Source organism: Dipodomys spectabilis, unplaced genomic scaffold (assembly GCF_019054845.1).
Source record: "Dipodomys spectabilis isolate Male_0828 unplaced genomic scaffold, ASM1905484v1 ptg000506l, whole genome shotgun sequence".
In the NCBI taxonomy this organism is placed as follows: domain Eukaryota; kingdom Metazoa; phylum Chordata; class Mammalia; order Rodentia; family Heteromyidae; genus Dipodomys; species Dipodomys spectabilis.
In genome coordinates this window covers 3,115,353-3,135,468 of record NW_024871183.1, presented here as the reverse complement: position 1 = coordinate 3,135,468, position 20,116 = coordinate 3,115,353, and the positions used below count along the sequence as shown (strand labels likewise).

The following is a 20,116-nucleotide window of genomic DNA, read 5'->3' as shown; positions in this document are numbered from 1 at the left end:
TTACATTACTTTCTGTTCCCACCAACAGTGCAGTAGGGTTCCCTTTTCCCCACATCCCCCCAGCATTTGTTGTTCGAAATCACAATGTTGACCAGTCCACCATGGGTGAGATGGAATCTCAGAGTTGTTTTGATTTGTGTTTACTTTATGGCCAGGGCTGATGAGCATTTCCTCCTGTGTTTCTTTACCATTCTTATCTCTTCAGAGAAGGTCTCTCCTTAGTGATTGGTTTATTAGCTTTGGATGGGGTTTATTCCTTGTATATTTTCAATATTAAGCCTTTGTCAGATGTATTGTGTTAAAAAGATACTGGTTTTGAGGGAATAATTTCTCCCAGGGCTGATGAAATAGTTCTCCCCCCCAACAAAGCATCTCTCCCCCAGGATAAGGTTGGATAAACACTGCCAAGTTGTTTTGTTTTTATCTCGGGATCTTTTTGGCAATGTAGATAGCATGCATCATATCTGGATTCTAATAATTCTTTTTTTCTTTTTTGTGTGCCAGTACTGGGGCTTGAACTCAGGGCCTTGCATGCTTGCTTGCCTGCTTTTGCTCAAGAATGGCACTGTACTACTTCAGCTATTCCTCTACCTTAAGGCTTTTTGCTGGCTAATTGGAAATGAGAATCTCACAGACTTTTCTGCACAGGCTAGCTTCAAGCTGAGATCATCAGATCTTAGCCTCCTGAGAAGCTAGGATTACAGGTGTGAGCCATCATTGCCTGGTTTCATGTTTTTTTTTCTTTGGGTCCTGGTTGTGGGGTTTGAATATACTGTCCCTAAGCTTTTTCACTTGAGGTTAGTGCTCTACCATGAAAGCCACAGCTCCACTTCAAGTTTGTTTTTCTTTGAGTTTGAGATATGAGTCTCGTGGACTTTCCTGCTTGTTCTGGCTTGGCTTTGAACTGCCACTCTCAGATCTCAGCATACTGGGTAGCTAGGATTCCAAGTTTGAGCCACCAACACCTGACATTAATATTAACATTTTCAATACTATCTGTGTTATTAGTTAGCATTCTGTCTCAGACCTGAGATAAACAAACTTAAAAAAGAGGAAAATATTTGTTTTTGCTTTTGAGTTCAGTTTATAGTCATGTGGCCCTGTTGCTTTGGGCCTGTAGTTTAACAGTCCATCATGGCAGGACTACCTACCTACCCAGCAGAGGGTGAGAGAGAGAAAAGAAAGGACTGGAGTCCTGCCCATCTACTTTCCTTCTCACTAGCCTCCCTCCTTAAAGCCTCCGCCGTCTTCCACTACTGCAGTGGGGGGGTTAGGCCTGGAACACACTGCAGATTCAAACTATAGCACCATTTTCTTTTTTCTTTTGTTGGTTGTGGGGCTTGAACTCTGGGCTTGGGCGCTGTCCCTCCGTTCTTCAGCTCAAGGAGAGTGCTCTAATGCTTGAGATGACACAGCACCACTTCCTGTTTTCTGGAGATTAATTGGAGATAATAGTCTCACAGGGCTGGGAAGGTGGCTCAGTGGTAGAGCACTTGCCTTTCATGCTTGATGCCCTGGGTTCCATTCCTCAGCACCACATAAGCAAAAAGAAAAAAGCCGGAAGTGGCGCTGTGGCTCAAGTGGTAGAGCACTAGCCTTGAGCGACAGCTCCCAGGCCCAGAGTTCAGGCCCCACGACCGGACCCAAAAAAAAAAAAAAAAGAGTCTCATGGACTTTTCTGCTCGGGCTGGCTTTGAACTTTGATCCTCAGATCTCAGCCTCCTCAGAAGCTAGGATTATAGGCGTGAACCACTGGTGTCCGGCTATAGCACCATTTTCTTAGTTAGAATCATATCCTGGTGATTCCTAGTTCATATTACCGTTCCATATCTCTTCTCTTGGTTGGAGTTCAGGCATTCCTGAGAATCTCCAGTCACACACATCTTTTCAGAATGGTTGCTACTAATGTCCAGTTTGTTTGCTTGGTGAACATCTGTGACCAATTGTTCTGTGAAGGGACTGGTCAGTACCAGAATTTAAGCACAGGATTAAAAAAAAAAAGTATTTATGTATTTTTGGTCTGGTCTTGGGGCTTGAACTCAGGACCTGGGCGTGGTCTCTGAGCCTCTTTGTGCTCAAGGCTGGTGCTCTACCACTTGAGCTACAGTGATGCTTCAGGCTTTTGCTGAGTAGTTTATTGGAGACGAGAGTCTCATTGACTTTCCTGCCTCTGGACGACTTCAGACGGAGGTCCGAGGATCTCAGCCTCCTGGATAGGTAGGATGACAGGTGTGTGAGCCAGTGGCACCTAGCTAAGCATAGGATTTTATTAATTTAAAACATGGTTTGTCTGGGTGCTGGTGGCTCTTGCCTATAATCCTTAGCTACTCTGGAGGCTGAGATCTGAGGATCGTGGTGTGACGCCAGTTTGGAAAGAAAAGTTCATGAGATCTATTAACCATCAAAAACGACTGGAAGTGGTGCAGTGGTTCAAGTGGTAGAGTGCTAGCCTTAAGCAAAAAAGTTGGGGACAGTGCCCAGACTTTTGAATTTAAGCCCCAGGACCTGCACATAACAAATGCAAACAAAAACACTTTTAATATTTCATTTTTAATATTTCATTCTTGGAGGTGACTTGTGTGTCACTAAGTGCCTGTCTGTTGTCAGCCTGTGTCCACTGCCGGCTCCTTGTTCACCCCCACAGTGGCATTCTGACAGAACCAACATTGTAGTGTCCTTCCATTGAATTGCCAGCCTTACCTTGCCTTTCTTTTCTTTTTCCTCCCTCCCTCCCTCCCTCCCTCCCTCCCTCCCTCCCTCCCTCCCTTCCTTCCCTTTCTTCCCTTTCTTTCTCTTTCCTTCCTTTCCTCCCTCCCTTCCTCCTTCCCTCCCTCCCTTCCTTCCTTGCCCTCCCTCCCTCCTTCTTTCTTTCTTCCTTTCTTTCCCTCCCTCCCTCCCTCCCTCCCTCCCTCCCTCCCTCCCTCCCTCCCCAGAGCTGAGGACTGAACTCAGGGCCTTACATTTGCCAGGCAAGTGTTCTTCCACTGAGCAGAATCCCATCCCAACCTTTCATTCTTGATCAGTGTTATGTGAGAGTAGGTTCTCTTTTTATCCTTCACATACACACAGTGTGTGTGTGTGTGTGTGTGTGTGTGTGTGTGTGTGTGTGTGTGCATGTGTGTGTGTGCACGTGTGTGCCAGGCACTGTAGGTGCCTTTCCACAGTTGTGGGAAGCACGTCTGATTGCATATGTTTTCATTCTTACACAAGAGTCTGGGACATGAACAGCTGAGGTTCAGTTGGGTGTGAACAGCTATCTGTTCAACACTACACGATTACATCTCACTGTATACACTGAGAGAACTTTTATCTCTAGTGTAATTCTTTGTTATCACTGCCACCCCAATCTAGCCTTTTCCTTGTTTACACTTATTTAGCTCTGTTTTTAGACAGAATTAAAACTCAACCTAAATTTTCTTGTCTTTTTTTTCTTTACCTACAAGAAGGTCCCAAGCTGTTGACTGTACTTCTGAAATGCTTCCCTTTCATCTCTCATTGCCTGTTCCACTGTCATCCCTCCAGTAGTAACCAACCTATCACTTCTCACAACTGGACTGGGACTCTGTCTTTACCTTCCTGCCATCCCTCACAATATCCTGTGCATACCAAATGTAGATGCAGATGCAGACCAAACATAGATAAACGTTTGGGCTTTGGTCAGCCTTTTTTATTTTGCTTTGTTTGTTTGGTCATTTGTGGGGCTTGAACACAGGGCTTGGGTGCTGTCTCTGAGGTGGTTCCCCACCCTACCCCCCCAAATGTAGCACTCTACCGCTTTGAGCCACAGCTCCACTTCCAGTGTTTGAGTGGTTAGTGGGAGATAAGTCATAGGAACTTTTCTGCCCAGGCTGGCTTTGAACCACGACCCTCAGATCTCAGCCTCCTGAGTAGCATAAGCCCCTGACACCCAGCCCCAATCTTTGTTTTAAAAGTCAAAAATTTGAGAGGATGACTCTGGGAATGTGGCTCAGTGGTAGAGAGCTTGCCTAGCATGCTTGAAGCCCTGAGTTCAACTCCTCAGTACCACATACACAGAAAAAGCCAGAAGTGGCGCTGTGGCTCAAGTGGTAGAGTGCTAGCCTTGAGCAAAAGACGCTCAGGGAGAGCACCCAGGCCCTGAGTTCAAGCCCCAGGACTGGCTATACAGATAAATAATCTTAGAGCATCTACCTACTATGGGTGCTACCTCCCAGAATTGCAGGAAAAAAATGAAAATGTGTTTCTGAGCAACAAGCACCAACAATAAAACAAAAAGGCAAATGACTCCAGGAAGCTGTGCCATTTTTACCTCCTGTCTTAGGTGTGGAACCCAGGAAAGTCATCAGCCCCGATGGGAGACCTTTGCTGGCTGGTGAAAGCGGGCGTCTGACTGGACCCGCACAGAGCATGTGTGTCCTGGCTAGGATCTGCCTTTCCATCTGTGTAGCCATACTTGTCCAGCTTAGTGCCTCCCACCCCAGCCTGGTAGGCACCACACTCCCTGCTTTTTCAGTCATTGGGCATTGTTTGTGTCATGGTATTTTTTGTGTGTGTGTGTGGAAGATTAGGCAATTTTGAATACTTTTTTTAAACAGCCTTTGGAGCCACTATTCCTAATTTAAACATTTGCAGAAAAATCATTCTAGTTTCACTCATTTATTGTGTAATTAACATTTTTCCAGTTGATGATTTTGAGTTATAGTCAACACTGAGGGAAGGAGCTGCTTGGTTTCCACAGCATTGTAGCCAGTGACATAGCTGAGTCTGGTCACTGCATACAAAGTAGCAGAACAGACCTGCTAGCCTTTGGGGGCTGTGCAGATAAAGGTTTGCCCACTGAACGTTTTACGTAGCTGCTTTCAGGCCCCTCGGCAGTGCAGTTGCTCCGGTTGAGTTATAAGTTCCTGCTAAATTGGCATGCCACATGCCTTTGGGGTTAAATTAACGTGTACCAAGTTAGAAAGCATCAGCTGCCAGTGTGGGTGCCTTCTGGAGGCTGGTGTGCCTTTCCTCCCATGTCCTGAGCCGGCACTCCAGGCAGTCTCTGTGGCCAGCAGCTTCGAGAGTCCATAGGGGCCCGCTGTCCCGCCTTTGTGCATGAGAGGTTCTGGTCCCACACGGGGCTTTCATCTAGATGTACATTGTACTCGGTCCTATGCAAATCAGAAAGATTTGCAACTCCAAAAGCAAATACAACCAACATGAATTTTATTCCTTAGCCACTCCTTCCCCCCAAAGGAATTATTGTGACTAAATGGCGGCAATATAAATCTGTATATTGATTCTTGGAAGTTGAAGAAAAGAAACAATTTGGTAAAAGGTTAAAGAAAACTTACACAGGGAATAGGTATGCGTTACAAAGGGAAAGTGTCTGGAGTGTTATTTAAGAAAAGCTACAGTTGAGTGACTGGCTATATTAAGGAAATTTCATGTTCCGTATGTCATTAGACTGTCCTTGGTCTGGAATCCGGCTGTAAGGCAGGCAGGACTTTTTAAAGTGAGTGGTTGTTCATCCTTAGTGGGCATGTTTTCTAACCACTGTCTTCTTCCCTTTCCCCCAGAGGTAGTCTGGGTGCCCCTTGCTCAGTCCAGAGAGATTTGTTTTCGTGTGTGTGTGTGTGTGTGTGTGTGTGTGTGTGTGTGTGTGTGTGTACATGTGCACATGTTAAGCAGGCTTTTCCCTAATGAGCTGTGGCACCAGCTGCAAGAGAGGCAAATCCTGTTACTCTCCGCAGCTCCTCTGAAGCCACAGAGCTGTGGTAGGAATGGAGTCTCCTTTCACTCTTTTCTGCTGTTTTCTTTCCCCATCCTCTGCTGTCCCCAAGCATCTTGGCAAAGTTCAGATTTCTGTGCTAACAGTTCAATGTGCACAGTGAAAGGAGAATACAAAAGGCCCAAGGAGAGAAAGTGAGAAGAGGAAAAAAAAAGCTTGGGGTGGATGTCTTTAGGAGGAGGGTCCCTTGTGCTTTAGTTTAAGACTTAAGCTCTGGGTTTGAAACCTTAAGTAGTAAAGCTTTGAATAACCTGGATCTCTGGACTCTCTTTGGAGACAGTTTTATCCGTACTTAAAGCAGTGGGTTATGTATGAAGAGAATTCAAATTCCTTATATCAAAAAACGGGATACTGGTATCTCCTCAGTCTTTGCTCTCTTTCCAAGAGGAAGATGAGATAAATGTAATATTACTTAGTGCAGCATTTGTTTTGTGTATCACGGGTGATATTTACCTCCCTTCTTTGTCCATACCACCCCTTGGAGACCACATACTTCGTGTGAGGAACACACAACATCTTGCTGTGAAACGTATTTTTTAATTGTGGTAACAATTTTAAAACATTTATATCATTGCTACAATTAAAAGTTAATCCATTAGTCGGGCGCTGGTGGCTCACACCTGTAACACTAGCTACTCAGGAGGTTGAGATTTGAGGATCACAGTTCAAAGCCAGCCCGGGCAGAAAAATCCCTATAATTTTTTTTTTTTTGCCAGTCCTGGGGCTTGAACTCAGAGCCTGGGTGCTGTCCCTGAGCTTCTTTTGCTCAAGACTTGTGCTATACCACTTGAGCCACACCTCCGCTGCTGGCTCTTTCTGTGTATGTGGTACTGAGGAATCAAACACAGGACTTCGTGCATGCTAGGCAAGCACTCTACCACTAAGCCACATTCACAGCCCCCTATGAGATTCTTATCACTAGTGAACCACTCAAAAACCAGAAAGTGGAGCTGTTGCTTAAAGTGGTAGAGCAAAAGCCAAAAGAAAAAAGAAACATCATGAAAATGACTTTTTTCCTGTTAACAAGTTTTCATTGTACAGTAATTAATTACCATTAGCCCCCAGTGTGTTTCCGTAGTATTATTTTCATTGTTATATTCAGTAGTGTATTTTTATGGTTGTGAAACAAACACATCTCCAGAGCTTTTCATCTTGCACAACTCAAACTACTCTTAAAACAGAGATGGGGAAAGTCTGGCCTGTGGCCCATTGAAGGCCTAGGAAGTCAGTTGGTAAATGAGGGGACAGAGAGACAGGAATGTATCTGCTCTGATTGTACTGATAACTTTGTATGGCCCATAATGATGTTATAAAAGGCCATATGACCTTTGGCAGGAAAATATTTCTCCACCTTTGCAAAAGTTTCTTTTTTTTGGTTGGTCATGGGACTTGAACTCTGGGCCTGGGCACTGTCCCTCAGCTCAAGGTGAGCGCTCTACCACTTGAGCCACAGTGCCACTTCCTGTTTTTCTAGTGGTTAAACTGGAGATAAAATCTCATGGGCTTCCTGCCCAGGCGGGCTTTGAACCATGATCCTCAGATCTCAAACCTCCTGAATAGCTAGGATTACAGGTGTGAGCCACCTAGGCCCGATTTGTTTCTAATTTTTAATGATAACTTAATAAATTGTTGTTACAAGGGTGACTGGTCATATTTACGTAAGTCAGGTAATGAGTACATCTCTTTTGGACAATGTCACTCCTAATGATTTAACCATCTTCTTAGCTCAGGTCTGCATTTGTGTGTCCATGCCTACATGCCTCTCCCCCACCCTAGTATATTTCCAGGTGGCATTCTGTTATATTAAACATAGTATTGTAGAATTACGTTTTAAAAGGCAGTCTTGTATTTGAACCTGTTTGTCTACAGACTGTACTGAGTTATTTACCATATTCTAGGACCTATGGTGTGGGGGGAAATGTGAAGCAAGGAAAAGGGGCTGGAATATTGTGTGAAAGACAGCATGGGCCTGTTTGTTTCTCCTAATCCAACAGTCTGGACTCTGTATCCTTCTATTGTACTTATCCTATAAAAAAGCAAACTTTTCTCCCAGAGAGAAGCCTGAGAAGCCTCTTGTCTCACTTAATAGTTGACTTAAGATCATTTATGATTTTGTTCCCCCTTCATATTGATTTAGGGAACTGGGGGCGAGCTCAGTGGTTGAAGCCTTCTCTACAGGTGCCAGGCCCAGGAGCTGTCCTCAGCCAAAAAAGTTAATGCACATCTTACATTCTACTCCAAATCATGATTATTTTTTAAAAATAAAATCAACATTAAATGTTTTCCAAGTCTGGTCTCTAAGAGATCACGCATATCCTATGTTAGACTTCTGGCAGTCCTCTCTTGAGCAATGCCCTCCTGGTTCTTGCCTTATGTTCTCAAGTGTGGCTGTTAAAACAACTTAATTTGGTATGTCCTCTGTGTGTGTGTGTATGTAGACACACATGCACCAGTGCACGTTTGCCCGGGATTTGAATCAGAATCTGGGCATTGTCACTGAGATTTTTTTGCTCAAGGCTAGTGTAGTGCTCTGCTACTTGAGCCATAGCTACAGTCCTGGCTTTTTGGTGGTTAATTGGAGTCTCATGGACTCCTGTCTGGGGCTGGCTTTGAAGTTCAGTCCTCAGATCTCGGCCTCCTAGGTAGTTAGAATTACTTGGCAGAGCCAGTAATATATTTCGTAATAATATAAACTCTAGGAGACATTACATAGTTCAGTCTAAGCACCTCTAATGAAAAATGAGCATTTTGGGGCTGGGACTTTAGATCAGTGGAATAGTACTTGGCGTGTGCAAAGGCCTGGGTCCCATCTCTACCATTCTTCAGAGTTAGAAGCCATACTTAAGAGCAAGCAGGTTGCGCTTTTGATGTACTCTGGGAGAGGAGGGACTCATAGGCAGATGTGTTGCAGAGTACATAGCTACTGTAGTTCAGGCATCGAAATTGGAGGATTGGCAAAGTGAAATTCACCTGGGAAGACTGTAGAGAAAAGTCTTTGTGCCTGGTACTGGTGGCTCACGCCTTTAATCCTAATTACTCAGCAGGCTGAGATCTGAGGATTGTGGTACAAAGCCAGCCTAGGCAGGAGAGTAGTCCATGACACTCTTAGCTCCAGTAAACCACTCAGAAAACTGGACGTGGCACTGTGGCTCAAGTGGTACAACATTCACCTTGAGCTGAAGAGCTGAGGGACAGCACCCAGGGCCCAGAGTTTAAGCCCCACGACCGACCAAAAAAAAAAAAGTCTTTGTGTGATGTACAGTTGGCCCAGAAAAGGGATTTCCAGGCCCTAGACTATACACATGAGTGTTTGGAAACATAAGCAAAACAAATGCATCTCACCAAGGCATTACTCTCCAGATGATGTAAGAGCCGTCTTATTGTAGCAATCTCCTCTAGACATGTAGGAGTAGCATCATTAAAGTAAAAGTTGCCAAAATTTCTTCCTCCCAGTTCTGTTAAGTTCAAAATACAGTGTTGCAGTTGGTTTATTTGTTGAAACCGTTATATAACAAAGAGTACTTGTAATTGATTATAAAGCATTTAATGCTCCTGTATTTTGTTTTGCCACTAAATTAGAAAACTATACAATATGCAAACTAGTTGATTATACAGCTAGCATGGCTTTGCAAAAAAGAAATATGCACCTGTATCACAGCCATGGGGCTGGGATGAGATCTGGAGGATTGCCGTTAATAAGTAGTCAGCCAAGGCGGAACCGTTTCCAAGCTCCATCTCCAAAATAGCCAACAAAAAAGCAGGCCGAGCCGGGCGCCCGTGGCTCACACTTTTAACCCTAGCTGCAAAAGGGGCTGAGAGCTGAGGATTATGCTGCCCAGCCAGCCCGGGCAGGGGAGTCCCTACGACTCAACTCCAGTAAATTACTCAGAAAAAGCTGGAGGTGGTGCTGAGTTCAAGTGACAGAGCACTAGCTTTGAGCAGAATAAGCTCAGGACAGCTCTCAGTCCCTGAGTTCAAGCCCTAGGATCGACACACACACACACACATACACACTGGGGCTCAAGTGTTAGAATACTAGGATCGACACACACACACGCACATGCACACACACACACATACACACACACACACTGGGGCTCAAGTGTTAGAATACAGGACAGCTCTCAGTCCCACTAGGATCGACACACACACACACACACACACACACACTGGGGCTCAAGTGTTAGAATACAGGACAGCTCTACACACACACACACACACACACACACACACACACACACACACACACGGGCTCAAGTGTTAGAATACAGGACAGCTCTCAGTCCCTGAGTTCAAGCCCTAGGATCGACACACATGCACACACACACACACACTGGGGCTCAAGTGTTAGAATACAGGATACAGGTCTAGCAGGTGCAAGACCCTGAGTTCAGTCCCTGCCCCCCATTACTGTCTTCCCCAAACCTCTCCAAGAACCGTGGGTATGTCTTCCAGAGTGTAGACAAAAGGAATGGGGAGGGGGGTGGTAGGGGCAGTAAGAGAAACTCTAGGAAAAGCCTGAAAGCTCTCATTGCTCCTCAAGCAGCAGTAACTGGGGGAAGAGGAAAAATGACAGCAAGCCCTTTGCTTCACTGACCAGCCATTTTCTGTTTCCTGGGCTCTGTGTTTGTGGTGGTAGTGTAGATTTTAAGAAGTCTCAGTATTTGATCTCTCTCTTTCCTCTTCTCTCTCAGGAGTTAAGAGGCAGCTCTTCACAGAGATGATGTGGAGTTTATCAACGATCTGATTGCCTGCTTGCTTCAGGGCTGCTATCAGCGAAGGGTGAGTAACTACTAACTGTGCTCTTAGCACATATTTATCGCACAGGGAACGGACTAGCCAATCCTAGAATCTACCCATAGTCCGTAGTCTGTATAAGACAGTGTACCCTAATGCATAGTATGCAAATGAGCTCCAAGGCTTTGTGTCTGCTCATTTTTTTGGGGGGGGGGGTGTCCGGTCGTGGGGCCTGAACTCCAGGCCTGAGTGCTATCCCTCAGCTCTTCAGCTCAAGGCTAGCGCTCTACCACTTGAGCCACAGCGCCACTTCCGGCTTTTTTTCTTTTTGCTTATGTGGTGCTGAGGAATCGAACCCAGGGCCTCATGCATGCAAAGCAAGTGCTCTACCACTGAGCCACCTTCCCAGCCCCTGCTCATTCTTTTCTGTGATGGTTGAGTTTGCTTTTCACAAATCTGTATCATTTACTCATAGCTACACCAGCTGCCACTCAAGTGTAGAATTTTTGTCTCTTGTTTGTGCCTATTTCTGATTTTTGTTTGAAATATTGGTGAAATACCGCCTAACAAAAAGATAGAGTTTTCTATATTTCTTGCACTTGTGTCTTCTGTTGTCCACATAACCTGGTAGTGGTAGCATAATTTACTTGGAGCCTCTGGGCTCTCTGATGCCGTTATAACTGCCAAATAAATAGCTCTCTAGTGTCTGTGAAGGCACTAGTAAGTAAATTTGATTAATGTTGACAAAACTGTTCTGTGCTGAGATCTGTTTTCTTGGTGGTGGTTGTCTTTGGAGCCTGGAATGGGCTGTGTTGTACAGGCTAGTCTAGAACTCCTGGGTTCAAGGGGTTCTCCTTGAAGTTCTCACCCTTCTGGATAGCTGGACTACAAGTATGTGCCACTGCACCTCACCTTTCCCTTATTTTTGGAAAAGAGCCCTGACATTTGTTAGCCTTCCCTTTTGTAGAGCCCCTGCCTAGCATGCATGAGGCCCTGGGTCTGTTTATTTCCTCTTGCTGCACAAATAAACACTCCCCGAAGTAGAGACGCTGTATTCTGAGGAGGTTCTCATGGTTCTCTGGGCCCTTGTGGACTCTCCGAAGCTCCTTGGCTTTGCTGGGGTGCACGGCCGTGTCAGGCCCATGTCCTGAGGCCTGTGCCCCTCAGAACCAGGAGCACACCCACTCTGGCCATTACACATGACAGGTGAAAAGGTCGAGCAATCAGCACAAGTTGTAAAAGCATTAGCAGTGATGTATTTTTATAAGTACAAAAGAAGGAAAACTGAGGATACATGTAAATGGACAAAATGTACAAAGCAGTTGACAGGCTGCCTCACACAATTCAGGAGCGCTGTTCTGTCTCCTGGGCAGGGAGAGTGTCGGTGTTCACATTGATGGGTGATTGGGGTTATCTGCACTGTGTGGGTCCAGCACTTGCACTTGTAGAGCAGGGGTCTGAGGTTACATGCTTTCAGAGTCGTAGGAGCCAATGGCTCTGGAGCACGCCCAAGTTCTGCTCGTAGTAGAATATTGCCTATCTTCTGTTCCCCAAGGTTGATGATAAGCACCTGGGTTCTTCTGTTCACTCTTGCTGGGGTTTCTTTTTCCATTTTCTTCTCTAGTATACACAGGGGTGTTTTTGTTTTGGCAGTCCTGGGGCTTGAACTCAGGACCTGGGCACTGTCCCTGAGCTTCTTTTGCTCTATCACTGAGCCATGATGCCACTTCTAGCTTTTACTGTGTGTGTGGTACTGAGGAATTGAACCCAGGGCTTTATGCATGCTAGGCAAGCACTGTACCACTGAACCACATTCCCAACCCAACTTTCTTTGTTTTGTTTTGTTTTGCTTTGCTTTCAAAAACAAAATCTAGTACTGAAAGTTTGTCCTTTAAACATGATCTCTTTGGAAATTACAGTGTTCCTGCTAACTGTGTTTATTTGAACTTGTGACATCATGCAGTAAAATCACATATCTTCAGCATACAGGCCACTTCTGTGTGTGCGCATGACTGGGTCTGTGAACTGGTTTGGGGGCTTGAACTAAGGCCTGGGCACTGTCCTTTAGCTTGTTTTTGCTCAAAGCTGCCTATCATTAGAACCACAGCTCCATGTCTGGCTTTCTGGTGGTTAATTGGAGATAGGATTCTCATAGACTTTTTCTGCCAGGGCTGGCTTTGAACTAGGAGCCTCATATCTCAGCCTCCTGAGTAGCTAGGATTACAGATGTGAGCCCTGGCACCTGGCAGGCCAATGGATTTGAACAAATGAATGTGCCATGTAGTCATCATTCTGCTCAGAAACATAGAACATTTCCATCTTCCCAGAAAGTTGTCTTTGTAGTTGCTCTCCCATGTAAACTGGTCTGGCTGTCAGCCGCCTCAGTTTTACTAAGATACCTTGTAGTAGTGTTATAGAATTTGTGCTAATGGGACAACACACTGTCAAGTCCAGCTTCTTTCATTCAGTGCAATGTCTGCAGAATTCTTTGGGATTGCTGTTTGTTCATTTTGGCCAAGTGAAGCATTAAATTGTATGTAGTGAAAAATAAATTGCAAGCTGTTTACCCTTTCCATGTGTTGATAGGGATGTGTGTGGTTTTGAGGTTGTTACGATAAAGCTACTGTGAGTATTTGCATGCAAATATTGCTGTAAAGGTGTTTTCATTTATTTTGAGAATTTCTGAATCTTATGGTAATTGTATGTTTAACGGCAAGAAACTGCCAAACTCCTTTTCCAAAGTGGTTGTGACATTTTATATTTCTACTAGTGAAATAGGAGAAGTCTAGTTGCTTGCTCTATATCTTTACCAACATTTGCTCTTTTAATTTCACCGATTCTCTTGTCTTTTGCTCTACTATATCTTTACCAACATTTTCTCTTTTAATTTCACCAATTCTCTTGTCTTTAAGGTAGTAACTCACTGTCATTTTAATTTGTATTTTCCCGATGACCAGGAATGTTGGGCATCATTCTTGTTCATTTGTACATCTCTTCTTTGTTTACTCACATCTTTTGATTACTTATGTTCAGTTAGGAGTATTTACTAGTTTGTAGATGGAACTGTTAAGATTTTTTATACAGTCTGGATGTAAGTCCCTTGTTAGACATACAATGTCAAAGTGTAAATATTTGCTCCTAGTGTGTATTTTCCATTTATGTTTTTAAAGAACAAGAGTTTTTATTTAGCCGGGCACTGATGGCTCACACCTGTAATCCAAGCTACTCAGAAGGCTGAGATCTGAGGGTTGTGGTTCAAAGCCAGCTCTGGCAGGAAAGTCCTAAGACTCATCTCTCCAGTTAACTACTAGAAAACCAAAAGAGGCTTTGTGGCTCCAAGTGATAGAGAGCTAGCTTTGAGTGCTAGCCTTGAGTGAAAGACCCCAGGGACAGTGCCCAGTCTCTAAGTTAAAGCCCCATGACCTCCTTCCCTCCAAAAAAAGTTTCATTTAGTTCAAGTCAATGTAATATATTTTTTCCTATATATTTCACATTTTTTTTCCTGTGTGCGAAATCAGTGATACTACAAAAGGATCATTTTCACATGCTTTCTTTTAGCGATTTTTCCAGATTTAGCTTCTTATAAGTTGTCTTCTTGCTGCATTTAGGGCTAGCATTTTCTGCCGAGATAAGAAGTTCCAGGATTTTTTTTCTTTGGCTGTCTTGATTTGGAGCCCTACTGTTCCAGATCTTAGCCTTCCTCAGAATTGGGATGACAGGCATGGAATGCCCAATTCTGTGTTTGTTGCTTGGCTGGCCTCAAACCATGGTCTTCTCAGGTCATCTCAGCCGTGTGATGTAGCTCGGGGCAGCACCTGTGTGATGTCTTGTTAGGTGTTTATAGAACTTCTCTAGGTATTCTTGTCAAATCACCCCATTTATTATTGCAAAATTCCAATTTCAGTATTTTTTGAGTTGGTCCTAAGATTAGCTCACAGCTGGTGCTGTATGCCTTGAGCCATACCTCCCTCTAGGATTTTTTTTGCTGTTTTTGTTTTGTTTTGTTTTAGATAAGAATCTCAGGTTGTCTGTTGGGCTGGCTTTGAACCATGATCCTCAGATTTCATCCACAGGCTTAGCTACATTGTAAAGTCCTGTCCAAAACAAAAGATCTGTTAGCTATTTTGGCCTAGGTTCTGTGATCTTAAAGAAGAAACACTTTCAAGCTGGGTACCTGTAACTCAGGAGTCTGAGATCTGCAGATCAAGCTAGCCTAGGTAGGAACCTATGAAACTCTATATCTCCAATTAACAAGTAAAAGTCCCAGAAGTGGAACTGTGGATCAAGTGGTAGAGCCCTAGCTTTGAGCAAAAAAGCTCAAGGACAGCACCCCCAGGTCCTGAGTTCAAGCCTCAGGATTCACATCTACCTACACAAATAAAGGAAAGACACTGTCAGTCAGTGGCTGTGGCTCCAGTACTGGGGATGGTGCACTGCTGCGCTCTACCCCAGGCCTCAGATTATCTTATACAACCTCTTCACTTGCTGATTTACAAGAACTCCTGCTAAATATGGCCTCATCAATCTTGTGCATGCATTAGTTAAGCCTCACAAATGCTTGAAGTGTGTGGAAGGAGGCGATTCTACTTTTCACTTAGTCTGCACTGTGTATGGTTCTTTGCCTTAATTACTACCTAGTAAGGAGACTGGATACCTTCTCATGTCCCTGACATGTGCTTCTAAGAGGTCAGTAGCTGCCTTTTTTCTATGATATCCCAAACACATTGCAGCTGTTAAATCAGTTGATTTGCCTAGTCATGAATTCTGCCAGTTCCAGCCAGATGACCCTTAAAAGCGGCCAGTACCCCAGCCCTCTGCCTCTGTCTGTGGGCTGGCCAATAGAAGGAAAGTGTCTTCTGTCTGAAGCTGGCTGAAGAGCTCTTTGCTGACTAATATCAAGTGGCTAACCTTGGGTGTTAGAAAGCAGTTGACTCATCCTTGTTTTCATTCTATTTCTACTCCTCTGTCTTGGTTTCTTTGCTATAAGAAACAGGTAACTTCAAGTAGGTCTTCATCTCTTTATTCACATGATACTAACTTACAGCCAGTGGTCTTTCCTAATATTTTGAATAGGAAAATAAAGAGAAAATGGATCTTTAAGAGTATTTGGAGGCTGGGAATGTGGCTCAGTTGTAGAGTGCTTGCCTAGCATGCATTTCGATTCCTGAGTACCACATACACAGAAAAGGTCAGAAATGGCACTGTGGCTCAAGTGGTAGAGCACTAGCCTTGAGCAGAAGAAGTTCAGGGACCGTGCCCAGGCCCTGAGTTCAATCCCCAGGCCTGGCATGTACGCATGTATGCATGCACGCATGCATGCATAAATAAATAAATAGGATGAGCAAAAGATTAGACCATTGTCTCCACTTCGTAGTTTGCTGTTGACTTGTGTGTGCTGCTGCCTGTGTTTTAAAAGAGTTCTCCATGGGGAGCTCTTAGGACACGTTTATCTTCTTTGGAACTTCATGTAGCCAAGACCGTCAGATCCTCCTTGTTGCCGTTGATAAGTTTGTCAGCTCTCAAGCCACAGCTTTGTGTACATTCATGTATTTTTGTCTGGGCCTTATGGGTAGGCCTCAGACATTCCACAGCTACCTGGAAGACATTATCAAGTACCACTGGGAGCTTGAGGAAGGGAAATCCAACCCCCTGAGAGAAGCCAGTTTCCAAGTCCTGCCTCTTCGTACCCGTGTGGAGATTCTGCACAGCCTCTGTGATTACCAGCTAGATGCAGATGATGTTTTCGATCTACTCAAAGTGCTTCCCTGAAAGCCCTTTCTCTAGCACAGTAAAAACCCAGTAGTTGAGAATGGAGCTTTGAAATCAGAGCCTAGACACTGTCCCTAAGCTTTTTGCTCAAGGCTAGTGCTCTACCACTTGAGCCACAGTGCTGCTTCTATCTCTTAGTGGTTAGTTAGACGTAAGAGCTCTTGGATCTTTTTTGGGGGGGTGTGGTAGGAATTTGAACTAGGGCCTGGACATTGTCCCTGAGCCCTTTTTGTTTTGTTTTTGTTTTGCTCAAGGTTAATGCTTTACTACTTGAGCCACAGTTCCACTTCTGGCTTTTTGGTGGTTAATTGGCGATAAAGAGGCTCATGGCCTTTCCTGCCTGGGCAGGCTTTGAGTCGTGATCCTCAGACCTCAGCCTCCTGAGTAGCTGGGATGACAGACATGAGCCACGATGCCCTTCTAGCAGGTGTCCGGATCATACAGGATTAGACCTGGTGATGACTTCTAGTCCTTTCTTGGTTGTGTCATTTAGAAGTAGTCTTCATTCAGGACTCCAGCCTAGGTCAGGCCCTGGGGTAAATTGGGAGTCTCAGCTGAAGCAGAATGTTGCTGTGGGTTCTGACTGAGATGCCACAGTGGATTACACGGGACAAAGCCTTAGAACATCTTATCCTACCCACTACCTTTTGTGTACATATAAAGTAAATCTAAGCCAGGTAGTCAGACCATTCATTGGAATTCTCTGTTTTTGGAGGGGTGGGAGCCGTGGTTGGGGTAGGGAACATTTCAAGCATTTCTATATCTTGTTCTTCAAAGAAGGTAGCCCCATCCCATTCTGTGTTTTATCTGCCCAGATGGAAAAATGATATCCTGTACTTGGCATTTTGAAACAGGTGATAGGTTCGTGTATTGAAGTTTTCTTCCATTTATTTATTAGTTCATTGTTTTCCCCAACCCTCCTTCCTTTTCTGCCAAGGGTCTGGATGCAGTCTCCGTGTAGAACCTCTAGGGGAAGACAATTCAGGGGCACTCTACTGGTATTTCTACGGAACACGAATGTATAAAGTGGATCCGGTACAAGGGGGGGTCTAATGGAGAACTCTCCTTGAGCAGGTAAAGTCTTCAGTGTCAAGGCTGTAATAGCTACATGTAAAAATGTCTTTAAAGTTAAATGCATCAGTGCTGGGTTGTGGCTTAAGCCATAGAGCACCACTTTGCAAACCTTACACCCTAGGCTCAAACCCTGGTACCACACATACAATAAAAGAAGAAAGCTCATACAAACAAAGAAAACTAGAACTTTATTTTCTAATGAGGGGAATTAACTGTATAAGCATTCTTGAAGGGAGAGTAATTTCATATACAAATAAAAAGGAGCAGGGCACCAGTAGCTCACACCTGCTATATTTCCAGACATGTTTAAAATATGTCCCAATCAATCTCACCCCGTCTATCAATTTCCTTTCCCCCTTCTCCCCTTCCTACCTTCCCAAAACAATTTCAACATGCTTTCTTGTTCAATTTTCATAGCTGCAAACCATCTCTTTCAATCAAATTTATACCCTTTCAAAATATATTTCAAAATTATGCATCCTCAGCCTCTTCCTCTCGGTCCCATATTGAACTCGAGTTGGAAGAGGCGAGTCCGGTCTCAAAATGGAGGTAAAACCGCCACCCGGTCTCCCCCAGCCCGACTCTGGCCATCACCGCCATCACCGGGGGGAGGAGGGCCATGATCCAAAGGAACCAGAGCAGCTGCAGAAGCTGTTTATTAGTGGTCTGAGCTTCAAAACTACAGATGATAGTTTAAGAGAACATTTTGAGAAATGGGGCACACTCACAAATTGTGTGGTAATGAGAGATCCTCAGACAAAACGTTCCAGGGGCTTCGGTTTTGTGACTTATTCTTGTGTTGAAGAGGTGGATGCAGCCATGTGTGCTAGACCCCACAAGGTTGATGGACGTGTTGTGGAACCAAAGAGAGAGGTTTCTAGAGAGGATTCTGTGAAACCAGGAGCCCATCTAACAGTGAAGAAAATTTTTGTTGGTGGTATTAAAGAAGATACAGAAGAATATAATTTGAGAGACTATTTTGAAAAATATGGCAAGATTGAAACCATAGAAGTTATGGAAGACTGGCAGAGTGGAAAAAAGAGAGGATTTGCTTTTGTGACTTTTGATGATCATGATACAGTTGATAAAATTGTTGTTCAGAAATACCACACTATTAGTGGGCATAATTGTGAAGTGAAAAAGGCCCTTTCTAAACAAGAGATGCAGTCTGCTGGATCACAGAGAGGTCGTGGAAGTGGATCTGGCAACATTATGGGTCGTGGAGGAAACTTTGGAGGTGGTGGAGGTAATTTTGGACGTGGTGGAAACTTTGGTGGAAGAGTAGGCTATGGTGTTGGAGGTGGTGGCAGCAGAGGTAGCTATGGAGGAGGTGATGGTGGATACAATGGATTTGGAGGTGATGGTGGCAACTATGGTGGCCGTCCTGGTTATAGTAGTAGAGGAGGCTGTGGTGGTGGTGGAACAGGTTATGGAAACCAAGGTGGAGGATATGGGGGTGGTGGAGGAGGATATGATGGTTACAATGAAGGAGGAAATTTTGGTGGCGGTAACTATAATGATTTTGGAAATTACAGTGGACAACAGCAATCAAATTATGGACCCATGAAAGGGGGCAGTTTTGGTGGAAGAAGCTCTGGCAGTCCATATGGTGGTGGTTATGGATCTGGTGGTGGAAGTGGTGGATATGGTAGTAGAAGGTTTTAAAAACAACAGAAAAAGGGCTACAGTTCTTAGCAGGAGAGAGAGCGAGGAGTTGTCAGGAAAGCTGCAGTTTACTTTGAGACAGTCGTCCCAAATGCCTTAGAGGAACTGTAAAAATCTGCCACAGAAGGAACGATGATCCATAGTCAGAAAAGTTACTGCAGCTTAAACAGGAAACCCTTCTTGTTCAGGACTGTCACAGCCACAGTTTGCAAAAAGTGCAGCTATTGATTAATGCAACGTAGTGTCAATTAGATGTACATTGCTGAGGTCTTTTATCTGTTGCAGCTTTGTCTTTTTCTTTTTCTTTTCATTACATCAGCTATATTGCCCTGTGAATTGTGGTAGTGGTACCAGGAATAAAAAATTTAGGAATGTTTAACTTTTCAATATTTGTGTAGTTCAGTTTTTCTACATTTTAGTACAGAAACTTTAACAAAATGCAGTTTTGAAGGTGTTTCCTTGTGAGTTAACAAGTAAAGATCATTGTTAATTACTATTTTGTATGAATTTTGCTAAAGTTAACTGTAAAGAAACACCTACTGACTTGCAGTTTAAGGGGAATCTATTCTCCTCATTTCTAAACCATGATACGAATGGGCGCTGACATGTGGAGAGAATAGATACTTGTATGTATGTATTGTGTGTTTTAGATACATAGGATTGGGTATTTAAATTAGCATATTTGTGAATTTAATAGCATTAAGATTACCTTCAAATGAAAAAAAAACCCTCAAAATCCCTATTTGTGCATTTTCCTTCAATGTAATCATGGTTTTAGTGTGTTTTAAGATTTGCTGAATCGTAGCTGTGTTTAGAACATCTCCATTCTACATTTACCTTGATCACATTTAGAATGACTACTACCATAGTTTTGGAGTGTAAAGCATGTCTGCTTCCCTCTATTTAAATTTGTAAAGGGTAGTGGATGTTTTCCCCATCCCTTTAGAGACCATTCTTAATTTTTGATTCAGGACCACTAAGTGTGCAATGTCTGAGCATATTAGTGGATACCTGATTTTATTCTGTTTTTCCTTTGAGACCCCTGAGGCCTATAAGTTTTATTACTTTACCTTGGTTTAATTTCTCCATGCAAGTTTTCAGAGGAAGAGAATAAGAAGA

At 43.9% G+C, this 20,116-nt stretch overlaps 1 protein-coding gene across 2 annotated transcripts; it reads left to right on the top strand.

The window, feature by feature from the left end:
* The first annotated feature begins 17,816 nt into the window (after nucleotides 1-17,816).
* On the top strand, nucleotides 17,817-19,217 carry LOC122099234 (heterogeneous nuclear ribonucleoprotein A3-like). 2 transcript variants are annotated; one of them, XM_042669820.1, is made up of 2 exons: nucleotides 17,817-17,881; nucleotides 17,948-19,217. In XM_042669820.1, exons 1-2 carry the CDS (start codon nucleotides 17,876-17,878, stop codon nucleotides 18,995-18,997), a joined length of 1,056 nt encoding a protein of 351 aa, XP_042525754.1. In that variant the 5' UTR covers nucleotides 17,817-17,875; the 3' UTR covers nucleotides 18,998-19,217. The 2 variants fall into 2 exon arrangements, with proteins under 2 accessions (XP_042525754.1, XP_042525753.1); XM_042669819.1 differs by having other exon boundaries at nucleotides 17,840-19,217.
* Nucleotides 19,218-20,116: the final 899 nt, after the last annotated feature.

What these genes read in the sequence shown, in the direction of transcription:
- LOC122099234 (XM_042669819.1), top strand. Translation starts at nt 17,876, where the DNA reads ATGGAGGTAAAACCGCCACCCGGTCTCCCCCAGCCCGACTCTGGCCAT.